General features: G+C 42.9%; 1 protein-coding gene across 4 annotated transcripts in view; it reads right to left on the bottom strand.

Moving 5' to 3' along the window:
* Nucleotides 1–227: 227 nt before the first annotated feature.
* The window catches only part of LOC309564928 (uncharacterized protein), a 171,996-nt gene continuing 150,582 nt past the window's right edge, over nt 228–21,641 (bottom strand). For all 4 annotated transcript variants that reach the window (XM_082269629.1, XM_082269630.1, XM_082269631.1 and 1 more), the window contains exons 26-29: nt 16,904–17,001; nt 9,749–9,883; nt 2,638–2,749; nt 228–761 (exon numbers count right to left, since the gene is read on the bottom strand). In XM_082269629.1, coding sequence (XP_082125755.1) covers nt 603–761; nt 2,638–2,749; nt 9,749–9,883; nt 16,904–17,001 — 504 coding nt within the window. In that variant the 3' untranslated portion in view covers nt 228–602. The remainder of the gene's footprint in view (nt 762–2,637; nt 2,750–9,748; nt 9,884–16,903; nt 17,002–21,641) is intronic.

Raw genomic sequence — 21,641 nt, 5'->3', positions numbered from 1 at the left:
ACCTGAATCCTGGTCAGGACACTAGCTGCATGAAGTTTGCATGTATGGGTTCCTTCCCACACTCCAGACATGCTAGCAAGCTATTTTGTTCCTGTTTAAATTGGCTCTAGTAGGTGTGCACGTGTATGTATGCATGGGACATTAGGAGTTTTAAGCTCCTCGAGGGCAGGGACTGATGTGAATGAATTGTCAGCATTATATAAATACCTGTAATAAATAATCTAATACTTTAAAGGTGTATATGTGATGAAATTCCGCTTTAGCTTGCCCACATCTTATAAAAACAAAGATCATTTTTGGGTGGGCTGACACTTCTAGTAGACCTAACATGACAGGAATAATGAATGAATCCGTTACCCATCATTGTCCTCCTCCTGTGCTCCTCACTCACTACAACCAGATCAGTAGTGTTACTTCTCAGTGTCGTTCTGTGCTTCTCTTCTGTTCCGGGCGCCCATTATAAACACACAGTGTGCTGCACAGTTTAGCCGGAAACATGAACTATTCATTAATACAGTCTTTTAGATACAAGTCCCATTAACATAAGGAAGTTATGACAGCATGGGAAGATGGAGTCTGGTGCTTGTATGGGATGTCCCTTGCTATAGAACTCCAGCTAGGCACATAAGGATGAGAATGTGTATTCCCACCAGGTAGGTGAGGAATACATAGCGAGATTTCGATTTGGAAGTCAACAGCTTCGAACAATAGATGCTTCGACCACGCAGCCATCTCCGTATGGAAAGAGTTCCACCTTTGATCTAGAAAAAAAAAATAAATAAATAAACCATTAAACATTTGGGCATTTTGCTGAATTTTTGGCTTGGTAACACAATCAGAAAAAATGCAAACAAATAACTGAATATGAAATAACATAGAAATAGAAACTGTATTCTACTGAAATATAATGTTTTGAGGGGTTAGGATGGAATGAAGGCAAGGTTAAAAACAACATCTGAATCTTCCATAGGCAAAAGTTTAAGACATTTTGGAAAGGCCAAGCTCAGTGGCGTCGCTATGGAGGATGCTGACCCGGATGACCCCCCGCCAGAGGGGTGACACCATTAAGTAGGAAAGGATATCTGATCCCGATTAGGTCACCCCCATCCATGACAGCGCACAGATCGGCACCGACCGTGTCATTTACAGAGGCCAGTTTGGGGTCACCGCCCCTCTGCACTTTGTCACTGCCTAGGTTTCCCCAAGCGTTAGCCTCTGCCCACTCACTCTCCGCTCTACCTTCCTGGCCCAGCTAGTGACAAGTGACCCCCTCCCCCGTCTTGCGTGTCGGAGGAATGCAGTGGCTGGGGGGAGACCCTGGGATCCGATGGAAGCAGCACATCATCCTCCACCAGGACCGGATACAGCATGCCGTCTTCCGGGACCTAGTCCTGTCCTATGAGTACCAAACCTATACCCCCCCCCATGTTACCCCAAGAGGACTGTCCGGGCCTGACAGACAGAGCATGACACCGGAGTACTTATCGAGAGACTACCAAGTACTTACCAATAAGTCACAGGGACTATACTAGAGTACTTATTCTAGAGTACTTAACAGATAAGTAAGCACTCCAGTATAGCCCTACTATCATTAATTGGGACTTTGCTAGAGTATTTGCCCATCAGATACTAGGACTATACTGGAGACTGGGGGTGACACCATCCCAAGTGACATTACTGGCCAAGCTTAAAGTATATCTATAGCTAAACCTTTATTTTGTATATTTGGCTAGTGTGAGGAAAGGTTACAACCTCTGCATGTTTTTACTGCTATGGACATGACAGGAAAATGCATCCCCCTATTTGTTCTGCAGATAGAAAAACATGGGAAATCCAAAACTCAGCAGCGGAGGGAAAAATGTCCCAATGGAGATACTAGTTCTGGTGACAGAAGGGATTTCTCCACACTTTGTAGAAATATCCCTTCACTTCCTGCTGCATCTCTGAGACAGCGTAGGAAAATCTTCCCAAATCAAATTCTGACAATTATAGTGTTTACAAACTATGGAATATATACTGTTTTTTTTTTAAACTACTAATGGCGGTGATCAGTGACTTATAATGGGACTGCTATAGCGCAGCGGGCAATCTAACACTGGGGGGTACTAACTGCCAGTGGCATTAATACAGTAAACAGTGCTAATAATTTGCACTGTCACTGTACTAATGACACTGGGTAGGAAAGGGTCAATATCTAGAGGGATCAAAGTATTAAATGCGTGCCCAACTATGTGTAATATGTGCTGCTTTTACCAAGGATCATGTTGTTTTTTCCCCTGCCTAGCAGGAAAAAAAACAGCAAGATCCCCCATCACTGAATAGAGCTCAGTATTCTTTACAATCACAGAGCTCCATTATGTAAATCACTTAGACGGAGGAGAAGTAGGAGAAGGACTACATTTTCAAACAAGAGAAGGGAGACTCATAGCTGGAAACAAATGTGAGAACTCCACGTAGGAGGAAATAGCACAGGATTCTCTAAAAATCTTGAGTAGTCAATGAGTAATGCTACCCTATTGCCTTTGTACCCAGAATACTGAGTAATAAGTGGGCTAACACTCGAAAAGCTTTAAATAATGTCAATCTATCATTTTTTGCTCCAAGGCAGAGAGTTTTAGACATTAGCCCAACACTTACTTTCCGCACCACAACATTCTGAGTGGGATCAATAATTAAGGCTTCCCGTTCGTCGTCTGACTCCATCTGGAGAGAGAACTCGTATTCTCTGGAAGATGACTTTGTCTCCAGCCTAGAACAAGCAGACACAACATGTTTTTATAGCAATGTACGTGTGCCAGTTTTAGATAATTGGGATAGATTTGTAAACACGGTACCATGAGCAGACTCAGCCTGAGAATGCAGAAACACAGAAAAAAAAATAAAAAAAATATGTGCCTGGAAACAATACAGGAGTGGCAACCAAGTCAGACAAATAGGGAGCTTACATGGCGTCTTATCAGTGATAATGAGCCACAGGCATAACTGTGTACCTGCATCTTGCGTTTCAATTTTAGGCTTGGCAGAAGAGCTAACAATCTGACTTCAGCCTACTGTAACCGTAAGAGACTGCTTGCAACGCAAATGGGTTCTCTGTATGTTACAGCAAAGCTATGCAACGTATAATTGAATATATATGAAAAATGAAGAAAAAGCGAGGTTCCCTCCTTTGGTCCCCATGTCACTACAAGACACAGCAAGCACATAGAAGGCCAGAGGAAGGAACCACAGAAGACCAGGCATCCAACATACCCAGAAGTGTGCCGGATACTGAAGATGTTTCAGCCAGCATAGCTCATGATCAGCAATGTGGATGGTAGGAGGGGGACGTAATAAAATATATAAGGGGGGGTGTGACTACTGCACTACCAATTGTCTTCTAATCCAAAGCAACCTTAAAGTGATTCTAAAGGCAGAAAGTGTTTTTTATCTTCATGCATTCTTTGCATTAAGATAAAAAACCTTCAGTGTGCAACAGACCCCCCCCCCCCCTCAGCCCCACCTAGATCCAGTGATGTGCAGGAGTGCCTCAGCTGTCTGCGACTTCCCCTTCCTGATTGACAGACACAGCAGTGGCGCCATTGGCTCCCACTGGTGTCAAGGTCAGTTAGCCAATGAGGAGAGAGAGGGGGCGGGGGTCGAACCGCGGCTCTGTTTGAGTGCCCCCACTGAAAGCTGCTTACTGTGGGATGCACTAGACAGAAGAGAGGGGCCAGGAGCACCAGCGAGGGACCCGAGAAGAGGAGGATCTGGGCTAAACTCCTGCACACAGTTTGACATGTTATTTGTAAACAAAAAACTGGACTTTAGCATCACTTTAATGGATACCATGAACCATTAACATACAGTGCCTTGCGAAAGTATTCGGCCCCCTTGAACTTTTCGACCTTTTGCCACATTTCCGGTTTCAAACATAAAGATATAAAACTGTAATTTTTTGTGAAGAATCAGCAACAAGTGGGACACAGTCATGAAGTGGAACAAATTTTATTGGATATTTCAAACTTTTTTAACAAATAAAAAACTGAAAAATTGGGCATGCAAAATTATTCAGCCCCCTTTGTAGCGCCACGTTTTGCTGCGATTACAGCTGTAAGTCAATTGGGGTATGTCTCTATCAGTTTTGCACATCGAGAGACTAAAATTTCTGCCCATTCCTCCTTGCAAAACAGCTCGAGCTCAGTGAGGTTGGATGGAGAGCGTTTGTGAACAGCAGTTTTCAGTTCTTTCCACAGATTCTCGATTGGATTCAGGTCTGGACTTTGACTTGGCCATTCTATCACTTGGATATGTTTATTTGTGAACCATTCCAGTGTAGATTTTGCTTTATGTTTTGGATAATTTTCTTGTTGGAAGACAAATCTCCGTCCCAGTCTCAGGTCTTTTGCAGACTCCATCAGGTTTTCTTCCAGAATGGTCCTGTATTCGGCTCCATCCATCTTCCCATCAATTTTAACCATCTTCCCTGTCCCTGCTGAAGAAAAGCAGGCCCAAACCATGATGCTGCCACCACCATGTTTGACAGTGGGGATGGTGTGTTCAGGGTGATGAGCTGTGTTGCTTTTACGCCAAACATAACGGTTTGCATTGTTGCCAAAAAGTTTGATTTTGGTTTCATCTGACCAGAGCACCTCCTTCCACATGTTTGGTGTGTCTCCCAGGTGGCTTGTGGTAAACTTTAAACGACACTTTTTATGGATATCTTTAAGAAATGGCTTTCTTCTTGCCACTCTTCCATAAAGGCCAGATTTGTGCAGTATACAACTGATTGTTGTCCTATGGACAGAGTCTCCCACCTCAGCTGTAGATCTCTGCAGTTCATCCAGAGTGATCATGGGCCTCTTGGCTGCATCTCTGATCAGTCTTCTCCTTGTATGAGCTGAAAGTTTAGAGGGACGGCCAGGTCTTCCTAGATTTGCAGTGGTCTGATACTCCTTCCATTTCAATATTATCGCTTGCACAGTGCTCCTTGGGATGTTTAAAGCTTGGGAAAATCTTTTTGCATCCAAATCTGGCTTTAAACTTCTCCACAACAGTATCTCGGACCTGCCTGGTGTGTTCCTTGTTCTTCATGATGCTCTCTGCACTTTAAACGGACCTCTGAGACTATCACAGTGCAGGTGCATTTATACGGAGACTTGATTACACACAGGTGGATTCTATTTATCATCATTAGTCATTTAGGTCAACATTGGATCATTCAGAGATCCTCACTGAACTTCTGGAGAGAGTTTGCTGCACTGAAAGTAAAGGGGCTGAATAATTTTGCACGCCCAATTTTTCAGTTTTTTATTTGTTAACAAAGTTTGAAATATCCAATAAATTTCGTTGCACTTCATGATTGTGTCCCACTTGTTGTTGATTCTTCACAAAAAATTACAGTTTTATATCTTTATGTTTGAAGCCTGAAAAGTGGCAAAAGGTCGCAAAGTTCAAGGGGGCCGAATACTTTCGCAAGGCACTGTAAATCGTGTAGGAAAATAATAGGTTGTTGCATGCATTGAATGGTGTTCAACCAATCAAATAGAAATAAATAAGAATAAAAATGCTGCACCACCAATTCATAAAAATACTATCATATAATAAAGAGTGTTTCACCACTAATGAATAAGTGTAATTGTTAATGATCAATAAAAAATCCAATAGATAAAATATAAAGATGTGACAGCAATTCATAAAAGGTCAATAAATGTGACTTATGTATGTATTTATGTATTCTTCCCAATCACCTCAGTGCTCTGACTTTAATGGCGTAGGGACACCTGTGACGTGTCCCAGAAGATTGCAGGGAGGGAGGGGGAGAGGAGACCTTCCGCCCGAGCCACCTAGGCGGCCCGAGCGGAAGTAGGTGCAGGTACCTGTCAAAACAAGGCACCCGCTCCCCCCCCCCCCTCAAAAAATGACATGCCAAATGTGGCATGTCCGGGGGGTCAGGACCACTTAAAGTGGAAGTTCCACTTTTGAGTGGAACTCCGCTTTAAAGTAAATTCCAGCAGATCGGACGGCACAATTGTAAATAATCCCTTACAGAGATTCCCTCTTCTTTCTGTTTTGGGAACAGGAAGTGAGGGAAAGTCTGCACCAGGGAAACAAATAAAAGGATGTTCTAGCATGTTCCTACGTGAAAAGAACACATTCACTTTTGTCTGTGTTGCTGTTTTGTCTGAGATTTCCCCTCATTTCCTGTTTTGGGGGTCACCTACTTTACAACACAGGAAGTGAAAGAATCTCTCGGACTGCAGTAAATACTGACAAGAGAGCAAAAATAAAATTGAATGATGTAATGAGGGGCACTATAAACATTTCAGAGAGAGAGAGTGCGAAAGAGAATGAGAAAAATCTGTGCCTGAGGGGGGATATTAAGCAGCGTGGTAAATGAGCTATGCAGTAAGCAAGAGGATCAATTAGCCATAATGAGGCACTAATTAGTAAACAATAGTTCAGCCAGATAAAGTTTTGCCTTGTGTGACAAACAAATTACAGCCTCAGAAATCAGCGCTGCGTTCTAATAGACGCCCCTACAGTCACTTCAGAGTAAACAGGAATTAGGGTGGTCACACGCAGGACACTGTAAATATAATTGAAAAACTATTTTGTCATTCTAGGTAATAAAGTGTATGTAAAGCTCAGAACAAAATGTAATATATTGCAGCTTAACAGTTCTTTTTTACCCCTTATATTCACCTTGTGATCCCACAAGTAACACTTCTTGTCCTAGGGCAGGGGTGTCAAACTCCATTTCATCACGGACCATATCAGCATTATGGTTGCCCTCGAAGGGCCGGTTGTCTCTGTAAGACTATATAAATTGTATCCAGGGTGCGAGAACTTAACTACATCCCCCCCCCCCACCAAACTGCGTCAAATGGTGGGTGTGGCTAAATTGCACCAATAGTGGGAGGATCTTAAAGGGGCAATAAATACCAGCAGTTTCCCTAACCACAGAGGGCAGAGTTCAGGGGTGCACTATGTACATAAGGCAGAGTTCAGGGGTGCACTATGTACATAAGGCAGAGTTCAGGGGTGCACTATGTACATAAGGCAGAGTTCAGGAGTACACTATATAAAGAGTGCAGGGTTCAGGAGTGTGCAGGGTTCAGGAGTGTGCAGGGTTCAGGAGTGTGCAAAGCACAGAGTGCAGGGTTCAGGCGTGTGCAGGGTTCAGGAGTGTGCAAGGCACAGAGTGCAGGGGTCAGGAGTGTGCAAGGCACAGAGTGCAGGGGTCAGGAGTGTGCAAGGCACAGAGTGCAGGGGTCAGGAGTGTGCAAGGCACAGAGTGCAGGGGTCAGGAGTGTGCAAGGCACAGAGTGCAGGGGTCAGGAGTGTGCAAGGCACAGAGTGCAGGGGTCAGGAGTGTGCAAGGCACAGAGTGCAGGGGTCAGGAGTGTGCAAGGCACAGAGTGCAGGGGTCAGGAGTGTGCAAGGCACAGAGTGCAGGGTTCAGGAGTATGCTACATACAGAGTCCAGAGTCGAGTTTAAAAGCCCTGGGTGCAAGGGCCAGATGAAATGGCCTGGCGGGCCGGATTCAGCCCACAGGCCTTGTGTTTGACACGTGTCCTAGGGGGATCACACTCACTGCACTAAAGCTAAGGAGAAGGTGTTGTCACCATGGGAAGAAAGTTTATTGTGACTACGAACAACCTCCCTGCCCTTACATCCTAGGGGAAGCTGTATCGCAGTACTAAAACTTCCCGGTAACATTGTTTGAAATAATGCCGCAGAGTGCACAGGATGGCACTTGGGAGGCAAATATTAAATTTTAAACCATTATTAGTAAAATATAAAACCTGCCTTGATAGTTGATTTAGAGATTTCTTTATTTTTTTAAATCAGATTAGGAGATATTTTTAAATACAAGATTTATATATGTATTCTTATTTGAATCTTGGTTTTAAAGATATTTCTAAATTAAAGAGACGTGTATTCTTAGTTGAATCTTGGTGTGCTTTGTGTATTTCTTCCAGATCTGTGCAGTAAACCAGTGTGAGACGTTACTCTTTGCAAGACCGGTCACTGCTGCTCTCCCTCCTTATGCAGGGTGACTGGTCTTGCATCCACAGGCAGCCTGTAGTGGGAAGGCTTACTGGGACCCTCCCACAGCTCTGCTCTCTGCCCAGGCTATTTGCAGCACAGTGATGATGTCCCTGCTTATTTACAAGACAATACTGGGTTTGAAAAAGCACACACGGTGTTGGCTATTGAAGAATATTGTATATTTAAAGCAGTATCAAAACCTTAAAGCAACCATGAATTATATTGCAGCTTAGCAATTCTTAGATGTGACATTTGCATTAATTTTCATTTTTTAAGGCTCTCTTTTCTTTAGTTTCATCTCATGATCTGGCCAGTAAGTCTGTTGTTTTTGAACAGGCTTGTTTTTGTAGCAGTTACAGGGGTTGAGACAAACCATCTAAAGTGGAAGTTCAGTGACACACTAACTATACTTAAATCTACTCCCACCCCCATTCTAAGCCTATTGTATCTACTTTGTGAAAGGAAAGATCTGTATACTAACCTATGCTGAGGGCACTCTGGTCCGGTCACAGGATTGGGTCTCAGCGCCGGCTTCAGTGTAGAGGAGGGGCAGCCAACAACAAATGCCCCATATTAAGTCTATGGGTGATGTCATCGCTCAGGCTCTGCAGCATTTGTCAGCGATCTCTCCTCTACACCGAAGCTGGCTCTGGAAGCTGATCATGTGACCAGACCAGCGTGCCCTTAGCATAGGCAAGTATACAGATTTTTCCCATACAAGGTAGATAGAATAGGCTTAGAATGGAGGTGGGAGTAGATTTACGTATAGTTATTGTTTGACTGAACTTCCACATTGACAGAGGTGTGCTTACAATGATCAGCTTTTATTTACGTAAAATTTTTATCCTGAAAGGGACAAAACGGTTTGCTGGAACTGCTTAAAAGTGTTAGCTGGTGTTTGGCTTCATGTTGTTCGTGTGTCTAAATCTGCTAGTATATCTAATGGCGCTTTTCCACTGCATGGAACCGAACGGTTCGGCTCGCTTTTGCGCTTTTTCACTGCATGGTACGGTGTAGGAACGGTTCGGTACGGTACGGTGGCGTTTTTCCACTACATGGAACCGAACGGTACGGCTCGCTTAAACAGTACCACCTCAGTTGTGGTTCCAAGAGGGCCGTACCAGTACCATATCCCACAATCCTTTGCCTGCAGCCTTGACTGTTGGTCACTACTAGCCACTGATTGGTCAGAGAATCGTTGTTATCCCACCCACTTTACTTTAGTGGAAAAGCAAACCGTACCGAACCGTTCCAACACCGTACGATGCGGTACCATGCAGTGGAAAACCAAGCAGAGCCAAGCAGGGCCGAGTGGAGCCGAGCCGGTACTTGCAGTGGAAAAGTGCCATAACACTCTCCTTCCTACATACTGACAATGCTGCAGTCCAAAGGCGTCTCTGTTGCTCCATCATTCAGAGTGGGGGCACTCTAATCAAGGAGGTGTGTTATTGGCAAGATCACCAGGTGAAAACAGAGGTGGAAAAGCCTAAAAAAAGAAAACCAATGCAGCCACCACATCTAATGAACCTGCAACAGATTACATTTATGGTTTTGGATTTAATACTGCTTTAAATAAAAATACAGTTCTTGTGTTCAGGCTTTTTTGCATCTTTTATATCTTACTGCAATTTAGCTTTAAAAGCCAAAGTGGGGCTGAACTTTCTTACAGGGAAACATATAGGAACAGGTTTATTTAAAGTAAAGAGAAAATCCAACCTCCTAATTTTCTGTTCCGTGCGGTGAAGGGCGTCTTCAGCGGACTCTCTGCGTACACTTTCCTCAGCCAGCCTCTCCGATAACTGTAAAAGCTCTTGTTGCGCAGTGTCGTAACTGACTTCAGTCTCTGCCAGCCTTTAAAGAAATATAATAAAATTCAGACTTGGCCAACCGATGGTCCTTAATTACACTGGAGCAACAAGTCCCAAGAGATATTTTCTTTTGTGCACATCGAAAAATATACCAGTAAAGATTTCTTTGATAATTATCCATATGCAGAAAGCCCCAAGTCTTTACACCTTTATCATACAAAAGAAGATAATCCTGATACAGCAGGAGTATGGGATTAGCTAAGGCATTACACATGCAAACTTGCTGTATTTACTTATAAATAGCAGTTGATTCTTGTATCCGGTTAGCCTTGGGTAAGAGTAGGAAAGTAAAAATGTGAGCGATAAATTTAAAGCAGAGTTCCATGCAAAAGTGTAACTTCCGCTAATTTGTCTCCTTCCCTCCCCCCTTACATTGCCACATTTGGCACCTTTCGGGGGGAGCGGGTACCTGTTTTTGAAACTTCCGTCAGACCTCGGCACGTCAGAGATTCGGGCCCCCTCCTCCTCCCTCTGCTTCCAGGCCAATTACCGAGCACAGTGCCCTTCACACATGGGCAGTAGGGACCCGGCCGTGAAGCCACAAGGCACATTGCCACATTTGGCACCTTTCAGGGGGGGGGGGGGGGGGTACCTGTTTTTGACACTTCCGTCAGACCTCGCCACGGCACGTCAGAGGTTCGGCACCCACCTCCTCCCTCTGCTTCCAGGCCAATTACCGAGCGCAGTGCCCTTCACGCATGGGCAGTAGGGACCCGGCCGTGAAGCCACAAGGCTTCACTGCCGGGTACCCATACCGACAATAGTGGCGGCAGCACCCAACAGCCGACGGATTCATGGACAGGTAAGTGTCCTAATATTAAAAGTCAGCAGTTACAGTAGCTGTGTAGCTGCTGACTTTTATTTTTTGAAGGGGGGGGGGGGCTTAAGTAAATTCATTTTAAAGGGTAAGTTCACCTTCAGTAACATGTTACACCCATATTTAGGGTTTAACATGTTCCTGAGCAGCCCTCACACCCCACCCACCCCCCCCACCCCCCAGGTTACCAATATGACAGCAAGCCAGGGATGTTCAACCGCAGTCGTGTGGAGCTCCGTTTACCTAGCCGCATCATTCATTTACAGAATTCTGTGAATGGGAGAACTACAACTACCCCCACCCATTGTGCCTGACACCATGTAGTTCTCAATGAACTACCAGGGTGCTCTTGATAGTTTCGTTTTCCAATTACTTTTATTTAAATTTTCAACAAAAAGGTACAAAAGTGCACCGGGTACACAAACAACAACAGTACATATAGATTGCATACCAAGGTACCTATCTTTGCAGCAAAGTGAAACAACAACATTTTTCAATAAACACAATTTTCTTCACTCAGATTATGAGAAACCAAAATGTAAAACAATTATAAAAGATACGCACCCAAACCCAATCATGTGATGTTTAGGAGATGGGGTAGGGCATTGGGATGGTAGGGCATTGGGAAGGTAGGGGGCATTGGGGTGATACTGCAAAGTTTTTAGGGTTAGTCAACCCATCCACATGAACGCAATAAGTGAAGGGCTAGCTAAAACAAACTGTTCCCCTGGCTACCTCCAGCCAGCACTGCACCCCTTGAGTGCAGGTCTAAAGGCTAGTACACACTATAAGAAAATCGGGCGAACATTTTCGGCCAAAAAAATTTCCTATAGTGTGTACTTTCGACAGCCAATTCTGAATTTTCGTCCGAAAATTCTTGAAGGGACAGACTCCAAAAGGAACAATTTTCATTTAATGTGTACCATTCTTGTACAAGAACAATCCGAAAAGAAAGTGCGCATGATCCGAAACAAACAACAACAAAAAAAAAAGCCTTTGCGTACAAGAATTTTCGTACAAATTTCCCTTCATTGGTTCCGATTTGCTATGAAACAATGAGGAAAATCAGACGATCGTTCACCCGATTTTCTTAAAATGCGTTGAATTCATTATTTTCCTCAAAATTCTATAAACAATACCCCATAATGACAACATGAAAGAAGTTTGCTTGAAATCTTTTCAAGTTAATCAAAAAAAAAAAATCCCACGTACATAAGTATTCACAGCCTTTCCCATGATGCTCACAATTGAACTCAGGTGCATCCTGTTTTCACTGATCATCCTTGAGATGTGTCTACAACTTGGAGTCCACCTGTGGTAAATTCATTTGATTGGACAGAATTTGGAAAGGCACACACCTGTCTATATAGGTTCCCACAGTTAACAGTGCATGTCAAAGCACAAACCAAGCAATGAAGTCCATGGAATTGTCTGTAGACCCTGAGATAGGATTGTATCGAGGCACAGATCTGGGGAAGGGTACAGAAAAACTTCTGCAGCATTGAAGGTCCCAATGAGCACAGTGGCCTCCATCATCTGTAAATGGAAGATGTTTGGAACCACCAGCACTCTTCCTAGAGTGGGCCACCCAGCAAAACTGAGCAATCGAGGGAGAAGGGCCTTAGTCAGGGAGGTGACCAAGAACCCGATGGTAAGTCTGACAGAGCTCCAGCCTTTCTCTGTGGAAAGAGGAGAACCTTCCAGAAGAACAACCATCTCTGCAACACTCCACCAATCAGGAGTGTATGGTAGAGAGGAATCCACTCCTTAGTAAAAGGAACATGACCATGAGAAACAAAATTCTCTGGTCTGATGAAACAAAGATTGAACTTTGTGGCCTGAATTGCAAGTGTCATGTCTGGAGAAAAACAGGCACCGCTCATCACCTAGCCAATTCCATCCCTACAGTGAAGAATGGTGGTAGCAGCCTAATGCTGTGTGGATGTTTTTCAGCGGCAGGAACTGGGAGACTAGTCAGGATCGAGGGAAAGATGAATGCAGCAATGTACAGAGACATCTTTGATGAAATCCTGCTCCAGAGCGCTTTGGACCTCAGACTGGGGTAAAGGTTCATCTTTCAACAGGACAACGACTCTAAGCACACAGCCAAGATAACAAAGGAGTGGCTATGGGACAACTCTATATGTCCTTGAGAGGCCCAGCCAGAGCCCAGACTTGAACCCGATTGAACATCTCTGGAGAGATCTGAAATAGGATGTGCACCAACACTCCTCATCCAACCTGATGGAGCTTGAGAGGTCCTGCAAAGAATAGGAGAAACTGCCCAAAAATTGGTGTGCCAAGCTTGTAGCATCATACTCAAAGACTTGAGGCTGTGATTGGTGCCAAAGGAGCTTCAACAAAAGCAAAGGCTGTGAGTACGTATGTACATGGGATTTTTTTATTTTTAATAAATTTGCAAAGATTTAAAACAAACTTTTTTTCACGTTGCCATTATGGGGTATTGTTTGTAGAGCTTGGGGAAAATAATGAATTTAATCTATTTGGAATAAGGCTGTAACATAGCAAAATGTGGAAAAAGCGAAGTGCTGTGAAAACTTTCCGGATGCACTGTAGAAAGTCGGGAAAGAAAAACAAAGGAAGTAGTGCACCCTGTCCAGGTGAAAGATACTATATAGTATATACACATCATAAGGCATCCGAAAGGTACTTCATCTAAGGGTCAAACATTTTTTCAAAGCAAGCCAGTTCATTTTTTAGGATCGCCGTAAGGCTTTCATTAACCATTATCCAAGATAGTTTAGACATTTATAAATTGAACTCGATCGTAGGGGATTTTCATGACCTGGCAATGAAAATTCTAGCTGCCACAAAGATGAACACTAGGAGCTACCTCGTGTGCCCCCCCCCCCCCACATGGTGCCCCAACAGCACCTGTAGTGGTGATTTGACGAGATTCACCTGGGTGAGCGAGTAAATAAATTTAGAAGTGCGAATCCATATTCTTCTCACTTTTGGGCAGGACCTCCAGGTGTGGAGCATTGTGCTCTCCAGACCACAGCCTCTAAAACACAGTAGGGAGGCCCCCGGACACAAGATGCCACTCTTCCTGGCACCATGTACCACCTCAAAAAGACTTTATAGTTTGCTTTAATCAATGAAGTGTTAATGAATGTTTTGGCATACTGTGCCATTTTCCACCAGTCCTCCACTTCCAATGTGCCACCAATATCCTGTTCACAATTGTTCACATAAAGCAACTTGGTGGAGGCTGAGGTCAATATGCTATAGATTTTGGCTCTTGGTAATTCCATTGATCCTTCCCGTCGATAAGTAGCTACCTTCCTGTAAGAGGTACGGGCAAACAGCTACACTCTACAAATCTACAATCTGCAGGAGCCTGAGACTGCACCTGCGATCTGCGGGTGCAATGCTTTACAGGCTCCTATTAAAAAATAAATAAAAAAAGATGCATATTTTTTGTTTTACCTCCAGAAAGTTGTGCATACATTACTTTTTTTTTTTTTTTTTTAAAAGGTGCACTTATCCTTTAAGGTGCAAACATCCAAAAACACTTAGGGCCCTTTCACACAGGCGCTCCGTATGTCCGCAAATCATCCTATTTTTTTGCAGATGATTTACGGACATAATGTAAGTCAATGGCATTGCGGATGTCAGCGGAATACCATCCGCCGACATCCGATTTTCTTCCTTTCAGTTCTGTTCCGTTTTTTGGAACGGAACAGAACCCTATTTTTCCTCCATTCAAAAAACGGAGAGGAAGCAAAATCGGATGTCAGCGGTGTCATCTGCTGACATCCGCAATGCCCATAGACTTACATTATGTCCGCATATCATCCGCAAATGGATGGGATGATATGCGGACATACGGAGCGGATGACACATCCGCTCCGTGAAAAAAAAAAAAAAAAAAGGACCGGAGCGAAGAATAAAAACTGATCGTCCGTGTGAAAGAGCCCTTAGGTGGTTGATTTATTAAAATTGGAGAGTGCAGCTGTGCATACAAACCAATCAGCTTCCTTTTTTTTTTTTTTTTTTATCAAAGTTTAATTGAGCAAGCTGATGTTAAAACCTGATTGGCTACCATGCACAGCTGCATCAGATTTTACCCTCTCCAGTTTTAGTAAATTAACCCCATTGTTTCCTTTTCCATGCGCAGATGAAACCACGCCTGCATTTAAATTATATATATATATATATATATATATATATATATATATATATATATATATATATACAGTGGGTACGGAAAGTATTCAGACCCCCTTAAATTTTTCACTCTTTGTTATATTGCAGCCATTTGCTAAAATCATTTAAGTTCATTCTTCTTCCTCATGAATGTACACATAGCACCCCATACTGACAGAAAAACACAGAATTGTTGACATTGTTGCAGATTTATTAAAAAAGAAAAACTGAAATATCACATGGTCCTAAGTATTCAGACCCTTTGCTGTGACACTCATATATTTAACTCAGGTGCTTTCCATTTCTTCTGATCATCCTTGAGATGGTTCTACACCTTCATTTGAGTCCAGCTGTGTTTGATTATACTGATTGGACTTGATTAGGAAAGCCACACACCTGTCTATATAAGACCTTCCAGATCACAATGCATGTCAGAGCAAATGAGAATCATGAGGTCAAAGGAACTGCCTGAAGAGCTCAGAGACAGAATTGTGGCAAGGCACAGATCTGGCCAAGGTTACAAAAAGATTTCTGCTGCACTTAAGGTTCCTAAGAGCACAGTGGCCTCCATAATCCTCAAATGGAAGACGTTTAGGACGACCAGAACCCTTCCTAGAGCTGGCCATCCGGCCAAACTGAGAAGAGCCTTGGTGAGAGAGGTAAAGAAGAACCCAAAGATCACTATGGCTGAGCTCCAGAGATGCAGTCAGGAGATGGGAGAAAGTTGTAGAAAGTCAACCATCACTGCAGCCCTCCACCAGTCGGGGCTTTATGGCAGAGTGGCCCGACGGAAGCCTCTCCTCAGTGTAAGACACATGAAAGCCCGCATGGAGTTTGCTAAAAAAACACCTGAAGGACTCCAAGATGGTGAGAAATAAGATTCTCTGGTCTGATGAGACCAAAATAGAACTTTTTGGCCTTAATTCTAAGCGGTATGTGTGGAGAAAACCAGGCACTGCTCATCACCTGTCCAATACAGTCCCAACAGTGAAGCATGGTGGTGGCAGCATCATGCTGTGGGGGTGTTTTTCAGCTGCAGGGACAGGACGACTGGTTGCAATCGAGGGAAAGATGAATGCGGCCAAGTACAGGGATATCCTGGACAAAAACCTTCTCCAGAGTGCTCTGGACCTCAGACTGGGCCGAAGGTTTACCTTCCAACAAGACAATGACCCTAAGCACACAGCTAAAATAACGAAGGAGTGGCTTCACAACAACTCAGTGACTGTTCTTGAATGGCCCAGCCAGAGCCCTGACTTAAACCCAATTGAGCATCTCTGGAGAGAGCTAAAAATGGCTTCCACCAACGTTTACCATCCAACCTGACAGAACTAGAGAGGATCTGCAAGGAGGAATGGCAGAGGATCCCCAAATCCAGGTGTGAAAGACTTGTTGCATCTTTCCCAAAAAGACTCCTGGCTGTATTAGATCAAAAGGGGGCTTCTACTAAATACTGAGCAAAGGGTCTGAATACTTAGGACCATGTGATATTTCAGTTTTTCTTTTTTAATAAATCTGCAACAATGTCAACAATTCTGTGTTTTTCTGTCAGTATGGGGTGCTATGTGTACATTCATGAGGAAGAAGAATGAACCTAAATGATTTTAGAAAATATATATATATACATACATACACACACACACACACATATAATTTGTACAGATATCTATATATATATATATATATATATATATATATATATATATATATATATATATATAGAGAGAGAGAGAGAGAGAGAGAGAGAGATGGATCAATGATAATTTAGAAGCATCCTTTAATATACTGTATACATTACAATATTGTTGATCTGTCATTGTATAAGCTAAAATCCAATGTAAGCCCAGCATATCTTATTGCTCTACAGCAATCTTATGTCTTCCTCTCCTTGTTCCTTTCCAATGAAGAAATATGAATCTCTTAACAGAAAATAATTTTCCCAAGGACAAAGGACAACAAATATAGGTCTTTGTAAGGTACGAAAAGTTCTCTGGAGAAAGCACAACATTCACAAACCTTCTCCTCAGGTCAGCCAGCTCGGCATTGTCTATTTCCACAATGACATTGGTCCTCTCCTGAGGAGCTCCAGGTGGCACCTCGGTCAGACCATCATTCTACAAGAAAAAGAAGCATGTTAGCTATTCAGCAGACAAAGAGAGACAAGTCCTGGGTGAATCAATACATGGCTTCTATACATTTATGTACAGCTCAGTGTGACCAGAATATTGTTTGAAGAATTGTAAAGGAAACCAATAAACTGCTACCATTACCATCAACCACCATAGATCTACAACATACAAATTGGTGCTGAAATTATTTCTATCTCTAAAGGAAATGTATTAGCCAATATTTTTGAACCTCACTACAGTCATCTTTTAAATTAAAGGGGAAATATTCATATTCACCATTGTCCTTTAAAGATTTATACTGCTTTTAAAGTAAAGTACCCTTCATTATGTTGTTCCTCCACATACAGCTGATAGAAAATTGTCAATACACAATCTTTGGAATAAAAAGCGAAATATGAAATCTTTATATTTACAATCCAGAGGATGATACACGTTGCAGAACTGGGGCTCCTTGTAGAGTTAAAGCATTGATTACAAGCCGGGAGAACAAGCTAATGGTGAATTGTACATGGCTCTGTATCTAAGTGCCTGTGGACATGGAAGTCTTATATGTCAGTTCTGAAGGGGACCAAACATGGAAAGGCATTGTCTTCACCTACAGCTGGTTGTGTGAGAGGCTAAAACTTCAAACTCAGGAGACTGGAATCTGCACTGCAAGCAACAAACGGCAGGATAATTTCTTTGAAATTTGAACAGAAAAGGAAACAGAAGGGATGCCTATCAGCGGATGTTAAATGTTTGATGACTTTGACTATGCAAAGTAAAAATTAATGTGTAGACGCCTAAACAACCAAACATCTAATGTTGAGGACTTTACTTTTTCAATTCTATAAATATGCAGGTGAATGTGATCATCTTAACTACTTAAGCCCCGGAAGATTTTACCCCCTTCCTGACCAGGGGGTTTTTAGCAATTTTTTACTGCGTGACTTTAACGGACAATTGCGCGGTCGTGCGACGCTGTAACGAATTTGACGTCCTTTTTTCCCACAAACAGAGCTTTCTTTTGGTGGTATTTGATCACCTGTGCGATTTTTTGATCATGCGCTATAAACAAAAAAAGAACGTCAATTTTGCAAAAATAACAATATTTTTCACATTTTTTTATATGAAATTCCCAAAAAAAAAAAAAAATGTAAAAATCAAATTTTTTAACATTTTCGGCCAATTTGTTTTATGCTACATATGTTTGGTAAAAAAAAAAAAATCGCAAAAAGCGTATTTTGATTGGTTTGCGAAAAAGTTATCGCATTTACTAACAAAGGGAAAGATTTTTGTCATTTTTTGGTGTTTTTTTTTTAACGAGTAATGGCGGCGATCTGCGATTTTTTTTGCGGGACTGCGACATTGCGGTGGACAGATCGGACCCTTGACTGACATTTTTGACGCTTTTGAGGTTACCAGTGACATTACTGCAGTAATCAGTGCTATACATATGCACTGTTACTGTAAAAATGACACTGGCAGGGAAGGGGTTAACTGTATTGGAGAGGGAGGGGTTAAGTGTGTCCTAGGGGCGTGTTTCTAACTGTGATTCTACATAGTAGAACCGTCTGATCTCCATTTTTATACAGGGGAGAATGACAGGCGGCTTGTTTACATTAGCCGCCTGCCTTTCTCCCTTCCCGGCGAACGATCGCGAGTGACCGGCGGACATCGGGTCCGCCAGTCACACGTACTGACTTGTTAGGAAATGAGCCGGGGCAGGAGCGCGCCTTAGCGGGCGCGTGGTCGCCCGCTATTGGCTCACAAGCCAGTGACAGGCTAGTGACGTACCGGTACGTCACTTTGCCTGGCCGGGGCTGGCCGCCGCAGTATATGTACTTGCGGCGGTCGGCAAGTGGTTAAAGAAATGTAAATATTCACATCAAAATGTGTAAATGTTTGATCATTTGTGTAAACCTAGAGGTTTGTCTGCATAGTTTCAATTTACATACATGAAGGCAGCCATCTCTGCTTCTAATACAACACGGGTCCAAAACAAATTGGACAACCTAACCATCACACTTACAGTGCTCAGCATAAATGAGTACACCCCTTTTGAAAAGTAAAATTTTAATTAATATCTCAATGAACACAAGACCAATTTCCAAAATTTTGACAAAACTGAGTTTTATAGAACATTTGTTTAGCTCATTACATGAAAGTAAGGTTAAAAGTTTTACTGAGATTACAAAATCTTCAGTTTTATTTAAATTAATTGAAACTACTACATCTAGTATTTTGTATGACCTCCATGATTTGTAAGGACAGCACCAAGTCTTCTAGGCATGGAATGAACAAGTTGGTGACATATTGCAATATCTATCTTTTTCCACTCTTCAAGAACGACCTCTTTTAGAGCCTAGATGCTGGATGGAGAGTGATGCTCAACTTGTTGCTTCAGAATTCCCCATAGGTGTTCCACGATTGGGTTCAGATCAGAAATCATACTTGGCCACTGAATCACTTTCACCCTGTTCTTCAGAAATGCAACAGTGGCCTTAGATGTGTGTTTTAGATCATTGTCATAGTGGAAAAGTGTACGGCGACCAAGGGCACCGAGTGATGATAGCATCTTCTCTTTCAATATAGAGTAGTACATATGTGAATTCATGATACCATCAATAAAATGCAGCTCCCCGACACCAGCAGCACTCATGCAGCCCCACAGAAGGACACTGCCACCACCAGTGTAGGCACCATTAATTTTTCGTTGTACTCCTCATCTTTGGGATGCCACACAATTTTGAAGCTATCAGTTCCAAAAACATTTATCTTGGTCTCAATACTCCAGAGCACAGAGTCCCAGTAGTCTTCTTTTTCAGCATGAGCCCTGGCAAATTCTAGGCAGGCTTTTTTGTGCATGGGCTTTAGGAGAGGCTTGTTTCAAGGACGACACCCATGCATTCCATTCCTCTGCAGTCACGGGAAACAATCACCCCAGTTTGGCTTTCTACTTCTTTAGCTAACTGCAGTGAAATTGCATGGCGATTTTCTTTAACCCTTCTCATCAGAAAATGCTCCTGTCGGGGCGTTAACTTCAATGGATGGCCTAGACGTCTCTGTGAGACGGTTGCAGTTCCATCTTTGCAAAATTTTTGTAACACTTTTGCTACAGTATTCTGAATGATAAGTAAAGCTAGTAGTAGCTTTTACCTTTCTTGTGTAAACAGATTATTTTCTTTCTCAGGCCTTGTGACATTTCTATTTCATGTGGTGCCATTGCTGACAGCATGAAATTGGAAGGGGTTTTTAATCAACTGTCTGCTGGACACCTATTTAATGAATAATTAGACTTGCCTGTAGTTGAATTCTTGTTAATTAGGATTTTGTCTAAGTGCTGGTTCACACTGATCCGACTTGTCAGGCGACTTGGTCGCCTTACAAGTAGCTTCCAATGCTGTGCAATGGAACAGTTTTAATCAGAGCGACTCAAGTCGCTCAGACTTAAAAAAAAAAGGTTCCTGCACATTTTTTTGCAAAGTCGGAGCGACTTGCATTGACTTCCATTATGAGAAGTCGTTGCAACCTGCGCGGAAGTCGCGGTGCACGGGTGACTTCATTAGTCGCCCGAAGTCGGGGCGACTTCAAATCGGATCAGTGTGAACCGACACTTAAATGTAGCTTTGCTCCTAAGACTTTCATTGGGTTGTATTCATTTTTGCAACATGGTCTTGAATGAATTTGTTAGGAAAAATATTTTTTTGTGCATGCAAATTGACAAATCTAGGTTGCAATCAATGGCTCGCATTTGTGGGAGTATTTTGTAGTACACTGTACCATAGAAAATGTTGATTCTGAAAGGAAAGTAAACGTTTTCTGACAAATAAGTTGGGGGTTTACTCATTCATGCTGAGCACTGTATATGCTCTTGTTGGACTTCCCATTACAACCACGGACATTGGTATAAAGTTGGCCGCTCTTTGTGACTAGAACAACCTCCACTCCTCTGGGAAGGCTTTCTACAAATGTTTGGAGTGTGTCTGTAGAAATTTGTGCCCAATTAGTCAAAAGAGCAATTGTGAGGTTAGGTACAGCTGTTGAACAAGAAGACCTGGCTGGCAATTAGCATTCAAATTCATCCCAAAGGTGTTCAGTAGGGTTGCGGACCAGGCATTGTGCAAGCCATGAGTTTTTCCACACCAAAGTCTTTTAAAGAGATGTTTTGGGTTTCCAAAAAAACAAAAACAAACTTTTACTCACTCACTCTATCAGATGCAGTACCTGTCCCCTGCCCCCTCTGCACTGAGAACTGGGTGATCAAACACCGCTGATCCCTCAGTTCTCCCCCCTTAGCTCTGAGCAGAGAGCCACGACTGTCAGTTACAGACTCTCTGCTCTGCCCCTCCAGCGCTCACTGGAGCAATGGGCTGTGAAGGAGGGAGCGGCTGGGTCAGTCTTCCAGTGGCTGGTCCAGGCATCTGGATGAATCCCAAGTGTAAAAAGTCAGGATTGATCCAGCAACTGGATGGCTGAGTGACGTCAGATGACAGCAGACTTTGTTGGCTAAAAATGGGTCACAGGAGTGCAGAACAAACTGATCCAGGGGAGAAATGGATCTGGCATTGGCTACTGCAATACATTTTATGAAGCACTCCTGTTGTGTTTTTTATGCATGCTATACTTGCTGCCGGATGCCTTCA

This window comes from Pelophylax lessonae (genome assembly GCF_965119305.1).
Source record: "Pelophylax lessonae genome assembly, chromosome: 10".
Classification (NCBI taxonomy): domain Eukaryota; kingdom Metazoa; phylum Chordata; class Amphibia; order Anura; family Ranidae; genus Pelophylax; species Pelophylax lessonae.
The sequence above is the reverse complement of the archived record's forward strand: the minus strand, read 5'-3'. Positions and strand labels throughout refer to the sequence as shown.